General features: G+C 37.7%; 2 protein-coding genes across 2 annotated transcripts; one reads left to right on the forward strand and one right to left on the reverse strand.

The window, feature by feature from the left end:
- The first annotated feature begins 61 nt into the window (after positions 1-61).
- LOC116299641 (uncharacterized) lies at positions 62-2,409 on the forward strand. The gene has a single exon (XM_031708340.2). It carries the CDS (start codon positions 381-383, stop codon positions 903-905), a length of 525 nt encoding a protein of 174 aa, XP_031564200.1. The 5' UTR covers positions 62-380; the 3' UTR covers positions 906-2,409.
- Positions 2,410-5,632: 3,223 nt separating this feature from the next.
- LOC116299647 (uncharacterized) lies at positions 5,633-7,173 on the reverse strand. Its single transcript, XM_031708345.1, has one exon. It carries the CDS (start codon positions 7,141-7,143, stop codon positions 5,686-5,688), a length of 1,458 nt encoding a protein of 485 aa, XP_031564205.1. The 5' UTR covers positions 7,144-7,173; the 3' UTR covers positions 5,633-5,685.
- Between the last annotated feature and the right edge of the window lie 1,172 nt (positions 7,174-8,345).

The following is an 8,345-nucleotide window of genomic DNA, read 5'->3' on the forward strand; positions in this document are numbered from 1 at the left end:
AAAAGAACCAATCTAATTGAGCTTAAAACAAACAATTTTTCTTCACCAATCAGAAACAAAAGAAGAAAATAATTGTTGACTGGCGTGTTGACAAGTTGATCTCTGCCAGTGTTTTTCACGGCTGTCGAGTTTGTTCAAACATTAATAGACAGCTCCCCGATTAAGCTTGGACCCTTTGAATAATAGACTGAGCTTGGCTCAGTACACAGATCTTTCAATCTGAGATGGAGTTAGATGGCCCGTCAACTTTGACTCCTCTTACAGCGCGTGTAACTTATAACCCCTTGTTATCTGCCGATTAAATCCGGCGGGAGTTTTAGAGATGGTAGCTTAGGAACCAAAAGCTGGTACAGGAGAAAACGTCCTCTAGAAATTAAATAATGGAGCAGTCACGTCTTCCAATGCGAGGAAAGACCAAAGACGCTGAAGCGGAAGCGTTGTTAAAACTCCTTCGACAAGAGCAAGAGTTTCATAATCAAGTCTCAATACCTGAAATACAAAGAAAACAGCCTTTACCGGCCATCAGAAGTAAGGCTAGCGATTCAATAACCGAGGAACACGAAGGCTCAGGAGTTTTTATCAGCCAAATGCGGACCACTAAAGATAGGGATCAAGAAATCCCTCTTAATGTCGACTCTCAGTTTTTATGGAACGCTAGAGGAAGCTTAAATCGGAATAACAATGATAGCCACTTTACGGTTGCAAGTCGGCCGGCTTACGAGTGGAAAAAGGATTCCAGTAATGTAAATTATAGTAAATTCGAAAGACAAAGAAGACCAAGCAAAAATTTACCTCCTCTTGGACCACAGCAAACCTCGCCACGCGATCGAGGAGAAAGGCCTTCTAGACCGCCTCCTTCTTCACCGAAATTTTGGGAAGACGAGAAGAACGAAGGGCGATTCTAAACGTTTGTAGGAATGATCTATCGCGAGCTTGAACTAGGAGTACACGAGCAAGATTTGTCCGATAATAAGGGATATAAAGTGATAATAAGGGATAGAAGGATGGATTAGACCGTCATTAAAAAAGCCTTTGACGTTTATACTTTCGCTAGTAGCTATGGCAAAATAGAAAAGGTATTTAGAGTCCATTCCATGCAATCTATCTCAAAAAGGACCAATTAAACCCCTTTTAGATCTTAAAATTGTGGTTTTATCGTAGTTTTGTGTGGTTGGAACGATGGACTGTTTATTTGCTGTTGCGATGAAAGTCACGAGCCAACAGTACTGTTGTTGACCCTTCATGGACTCGCTCAATTGTGGATTTCCGCCGGTTCCTTAAGTCGATTCTCAATAAGATATAGAAACAAGAACACCTTTAAGGTATGGACTTAAGGTACCAAGGTGTGAATCAATTTATATAAACCCACTTGGTTACAATATGGAGAAGAATGTGCGTGGTTTCATGAGCAAACGACATCAGCAAGTTTTATGGGGACTTGATCAGGTTCCGAGAAAGAAAACTTTTGAAGAATAAAAAAAAGAAGAAGAAGAAGAAGCATAGATGATTGATTTCTGCTGTGCTCTTTACAGTTTCGTCTGTTAGTTCAAAAACTCTCTTGTAGTATTAAAACAATTGATACAAAGCCAGTTCAAGGAAAAGGGTCAGTTTTTCAGCTCGACTCAAAGTTTTGTGGAGAACGCGACAACTGAATGACTACCGGCACGGTTTTGTGATGGGAAAGCTGAGCAATGTATTTGCAAGGATGGAAACTACACAATCGAAGACTGCTAAAATTAAAATGATTACTCAGATGATGACGATGGGAAAGTAAAAAAGTTTCTAAAAATCGCCTAAAGTTATGGAACGGGGTTGCCATGTTGACAAATCAAAAAGGTTGTTTTCAAAGAGGTTTAGATGTAGAATGTGTGGTATGTGGAAAAACCCTTTGGGCCATACACATCTTATCCAAAATGTCCAAAAGATAAATTTTCTATTTAAATTCTTCAAGGTTCTTCTACAAAGCCGTCGTAATTTCACAAGGAATTTATGAATTTTGTCACACAGTGATGACTATTTCTTAGTATTAAACTTTTGAGTCTCTCAGTAAGAACGAATTTGCATACCCAACGAGGAGTCGTATTTGCACAGGTCATTCGAGTCAACAAACCAAAGCGTTTGCCTAAGTCCAGTTTTACTTTACCTATTGAACATAAGATTAATTCTGCAAATAGGTTAACGAATGATTGAATACCAATTGTAATTTCAGTAGAGTACGACTTATTATCAAATCTCTCTCCTTCAAAACAGACCGACTGGAGAATAGTGGCAACGTGACGAAAGTTTGTAAACTTTGTAGTCAAGGAAAACAAACAAAGATTTAAAAAATTATATAGAAAAATGTATTTAAATTAGTTTCTTTTACTGAAATTTATAGACTTGGAATAATAATAAACTTTATATAGCGTATTGGTCAGTTATTTTATGAAGTTGGATGCAGCCTAATCTTCGTCCCACGCTTCTTTTACTCAAAACTAAATGCCACAGTTTTCTTCGATATTCTTTGAATATACATCAAGGATCTTGAAAATAATTTTCATCGCAAAGATAAGGCTGCATATTGCAGTTTAAGCATCTATACACTCAGTGAGCTCCAACTGCAGAAACTGCTCGAAGTGGCATGGCCTGTCGTCGATTGAGCTTGAAGTGAGTATGTACCCATAATCCTTATCGGCCTGCTGCCACATTTTAAATCTAACAACTAAGATGTGTATAAAAAGTTTAAAGGTATACTTAACTGACTTTAAGATTGGAATGATGTAAATAATGGTTGAGCAACGCACAAAAAAGGTATACTTAACAGACGTTTCGAACGGTTTTTCGTATTTTTAAGGTGACTATTGGATTAAGAGGTATGGGCAAGGATATAGTGATTTCATAATGCAGACCTCCCAAGCCGAAAAGATCAGTAAAATGTAAGATGTAATAAATAAGTTTAAAAAAGCTTTAATTTATCACTAATCCGCTCGTTTTAATTGCATGATTTGAGGCATTAACTCACCAGTCTCTAAGGTGTAAAAACGATCCCGCAGTCATAGTTCATTACCAGTAAAGAAAGAGTTTCGAGGAAGTACCAACGCACAAGACCCCTTGCAGGATATTCCTAACGCGAGCATCTAAATTGAGAAGATGTCCAAAAATAACAAAATTATTGAGTTATGATTTTTTCTTTTCTTTTTTTAGTTTCTTGTGACCGTTAAAGCCGCAACTACACCAATCAAGGCACCCAAATAAATTTTCACACAAATTAGCCAATCACGATCGAATATTAAAACTATATAATCTAACCAAATTTGCACCCTATTTTTTGTCTTTAAAGCATAGATTTTACTTTATATGTGTGTGTATGGCCAAGATGAATGAAATACGAAACAGCGTGTAGAAATCGACACTATCCTGTTGTTCAGCGTCACAAATGTGATTCAGGAAACAGAATTAGAAATTTTTTTGGGGTGCCTTTATTGGCGTAGTCGCACTTTAACTGCGAGTTTTGATTGACGAATTGTAAAAACGGAAAAAAGCCACGTACGTGCTGTAAGTCAGGACCTCAAGGTTCCGAACTAATATTCTTACTTGACACAAAGCTGTCATCATATTTTCACAGAAAAAAAAACTATCTTAAACAATTTGTTGTGAGTTATGATTGCAACAACACAGCTATTTTAATTGCTCACAAGGATATCCACACAAACCCGACAGCTCTCTATTGAATCTCTCTTACAATGTCAACCTAACGGCCCAGACTGTCGACTCTTTTTCTCTACGTCAAGCATTAACTCATTAGGATACCGCCCTCGAATACAGTCCTTAATCTACGGCAGAGAATAGCAAGGATTATCTATTCTTGATGTGCATGTTACGTCACAGTCGCTATCTTGGTTAATGATAATAAAGCATTCCTCATTGGTTTTTCTTCTTAGAGCAACCAACATGGTGGCTGTTTTTCATTGTTATTTTGTATCTCAAGGGATTTTGAGTCATGTGGTTGCACTCCATGAATAATCAAACGTTATTTTGCACCATAAGTTCTTTAGTACATTCTAATTTTGCTTCACAAATGATAATTTTAGTATAGACCGATAAGTGGCTCTACATTGACGTCATTCTTCTTAAAACCTTTCTTGCTCTTGATGGAATAAAGAGCGAGTCTTGACAAGAGACTATTCCTTCAAGTGCAAGCTAATTTTGGTGGTAAAATTTGTCAATCTATAAATAATAAAGTCTGATAAAACTATAGGTTGGAGTTAGTTTTTGGACGCAGTGTCGTCAGATATAGACCATATTATTCTCGTTTCAGCCGCTGTTTCAGTGCTGTCACAAAAACTTCCTAAACCTCTGCTAGAATCCGGCAAAGAGGTGACAGAACTGAATAGAATATGCAATTTCGTCTTTTAGTCAGTCCGATGTTTCAAGTTCCGTGTAACACGTCCATTACGTATCATCAAGCAATCGGAAAGACAGCGAATGAAATCAAACAAGAATGAAGTAGTTTTGTTGTCAGTCGGAAGTACATGTTTTTTAACAAAGTACAACAGTGGATAAGCAAAGCTTTGTGGAGAATACACCAAAGCATTGTTGGATACGAATTATATTTTTAAGTTTTTGTATAACAATTATGCGATATATCTTCGAGAAATAGAAACTTATGAATAATATTGTAGAACCTCTGTTGTTCTTTAAGGTTTCAGTGGTATTTAGAACTTAACGTAGATCCTTCTCAAAAGTATTGTAGATGCGAAAGAAATCGCACTTTTTCTCGATGGATACTCAATTGTCGAAAGAAATATGTCAATGTATTGTCAAGATATGTTTACTGACAGGGACGAAAAAAATATATATATACATGAGACTTTCGATCTGAGAGACTAGTGTTCAAAGCTCTCCTTTGAGTTTCTCGGGCTTCCTGTGGAGAGGAGAATAAACTCGTCCCCAGACTCGTTGTCTGCCATATATTTTAACACAGGAATCCCAATTATGTTCTGGAAAATAAAATGGATTAATTAAGAGTACGCTAAGACCTCTAAGACGCAAAGTTTTGCCATTTTGGACCACGTGACCGATTCTCTTGAAAATAAGATACTTATTAAAGATTTATTAATAAGATTCTTTGTTTAAGTTGTATATTCCATATTCATGTATCTCCTCGTGCGCTGCAGTCTTTCTCGTGGTTTGATATTACCCATTTCGAGGTTGAGAAAAAACTGGGTCGAGTTGATATTGCAGTGCATTGTGGGGCTGTTGAAAGGGGCAAATTTCCAAGATGGCGTCTTTCAGGATTCTGTCGCCTTAAACAGTCCCACAATGCACTGCAGTGCCAACCAGACTCAGTTTTTTCCTCGACCTCGGATTGGCTTATACAATGTGCGATGCGTTATATTTATGCATTGTATTTTCTACAAATATATGAATATAAAAACGTATTTGATGAAGAATCTATCAGAATTTATTGGTCAATAGAATTTATCGTTGACCGTGAACACTATTAGTAACTCATTATAACTCATTATTCACTGTAATACACTTGTAGTGAGTCATTCAACTGATGATGAACGATGGATATCATCCGAAATATCTTATTGAAAAAACTCCTAGTCATTGTTTTCGTATATGAACTTTTGGCCCAAAGAAACATTTTCAAACTCATTATAACAAATCATCACATTATTGTTATTATTGAGAATTAATTCACTCTAATACTGTGAATCGACCCTCGCCATCAACATCCGACGTACAATCCGATAACCCATCATTGTAATCTTCCTTTAGACCAACTCGTCTAGAATTTTTTTTGTCTTTGTCCTCTAAACTAACTTGGTGTAAATTCTGCGGTGATATTAGCGAGTTTATTCGGGATGTCCTTCTTGGCTGCCATCGCAACGAAGCCACAATACTTGCCTCACTTTGTAATCGATTTCTGTGAGTCGGTGAATCTGTCCTCGAGGATCCTTCAGAATCATCAGACCTCTCTGCCATTTCTTCAGCTCGTTTTCTCTCCTCTTCCATTTTGTTCAAAAGCTTCTTAAAAGCAACATACGCTTTGGAAAGAGCCACAACAGTTTGTTTTTTACCTTTCACTCTTACACCTTGAAGCTTTAGAAGATGGTTCCTCCAATCCTTTCCGCTGACTTTTAATTTCTCTTTCAAATGAGGGTACTCGAATTTCACTCTGAGTTTCTGTCGTCCCAGAGGGCTAGGCGAAGGCTCTGGAGGAACAGTGAACGAGCATTTGTCAAACACTATAGACCAGGAACGATCACGAGTGGAGTTTCGTTCTGACTTTGTTGGACTTGGAACAGTGGTCACGCTTCGAGGCTGTACTGGAGTGTGCTTTTGAGACTGAACTGCCTGTGATTGTCGTCTCAGGCTCCTAAAACTCGCTTCTACTCGTTGATTAGCGTCAATCACCGGCCTTGCTTCGCTTGGTTTCCTGGATGAGTACTGGAACAGTCTTGTCTGTTCGCTGCCACCCTCCGATTTCTCGAAGCTTTGTCTGAATGGCGATGCTGTTCGTGCTTCTTCTATCAGTTTTTGAATTTCAGCATCACGTTTAGTTTCTTCTTGTTTTGCTGATTTAGTTTCCCTGGACTCTTTCTTTTGTTTCTTTTCTTCTTCCTCCTCTTTTTCTTGCTTTGCCAAATTCTGCATCTTTTCTGACATTTCTTTGTAGCGAAAAGCCAGCCTTCGGCAACACTCGCAGCGCTTCAAAACATTCACATTAATTCGTTTTTCTAGCTCCAGTTCAGTGTCTTGTCCTGGTCGTTGCCTCGAAAGCTGGCTCTTTACCGGCCTACAAATAAGATCACTCGTGTGTACGTCTGCAAATCGCGGTAAAGGAGGCATATGGCTTAGTACTTTAGTCTTCCTGCGACCAATGTCTTCTTTGACATTCGGAATGCTAGCCAACTCCTTATAAAGTGCATTTTTATGACTGTACGATTCCTTTAAGTAGACTCCTCTTTCTCTCTCAATTTGATGACCAATTTGCGATATCTTTTTTCCTGTTCGTCGAAAGATTCTGAATACATCGTCTGTCATTGATGTTTGGCGTTTGTTGTTGTTCTTTTGCACCATCAGGAACGCTGTGGAGCTCTCGAAAGCTGTACTGTTGCTAAAACTAGCCGGTAGCTTTGTAGTTTCTGTCATATTGAGGTTGTTTAATTCCCTTCTATGAACTTTGACTTTTTCTAATTAATTTGGTATTTTTCATGACCCCTTGAATCAACTTCTTTTGTGCAGCTTTATAACGTGCTCAAATTATTTCTACATCAACTTGTGGTCGTATTTGATCAAATCGTTTAAAATCGGACACCAATAAAATGGTAAAAAAAGTCAGGTTTCCATGCGTTTCAAAAGTGCAGTAAGGCCACCATTGACGTTTTTTGGAAAGTTCAATTTGCTTGTACGTAGTTCTCTTTGTTGACACTTTAATGTCACATTCAAGCACCTAGTAACTCCAGGTCTTTGTCAGCACCAATGATCCCTTTGTTTGGCAAAGCTTCTTTGAAAACGTTCTATTTGCACAAGCCTGTGAAGTAATCCACAAACTACTATATATCTCAAAGTACTTTCAACACAGTGTCTGAAGGGAGATTCTTCCAGTTTTTGGACTAGCCAGTAGCACTTACTCAAATTACCTTGGTGATGCCCATGACCAAACTATAACTGTGAAACACTTGTTGGATATTTGTTGTGTCAGTAAAATAGGTGATGCAACCATGTACTTATATCTTGACAAAATTATTATTTCTTTTTTTCTACTTTGGATTCTTCCCTCTAGTTTCCTCCAGTTTCGTCCAGTGATACTAGACCAAGTCGTTCTCTATGATAGTTTTCTGTTTCCTTGCACGTTGCTCAGAAAAGTTTTGTTGTTCAAAAATGATGCATCAATATACTACAAGACTTTCAACTAAAACAATTCCTCGGATAATGAGAGCAACATGGTGGAATCCAGAAGGCTTCTCTTCGTAAATTTCTCAAATTTTCAATGTACATAATAAAGGAAAAAAGGCCATAAAAGCAACTAACAGGGTTAATAACCTAACTAAACAAACAATTACCGGTCCTAACAAAACCAAGAAGATGCTAATTCCCTTTGCCATCCGGTCCCCAGAGACGCTTCCTTAAGCCCAAAGATTTCCACTTAATTCTTGCCGTGTGAAGACAATGAAGGCAGAAATCTAGTTCTACAGAAAAAAACACATGTTTTAAAAGTTTATTGTACTGTGAGATTAATATAAATGCAAGCAAGAGGCCTCTTATTGTTTTGGAGTTTGTTTTAATGATCTATAAGGAAATATATAGCCATCAAACCGGATTTCGATAATCAAGAAGAAAACAGCAACTAA

The sequence above is a fragment of the Actinia tenebrosa genome, unplaced genomic scaffold (assembly GCF_029948245.1).
Source record: "Actinia tenebrosa isolate PJP-AT-01 unplaced genomic scaffold, QUT_ActTen_1.0 PGA_scaffold8__29_contigs__length_14323225, whole genome shotgun sequence".
NCBI lineage: Eukaryota > Metazoa > Cnidaria > Anthozoa > Actiniaria > Actiniidae > Actinia > Actinia tenebrosa.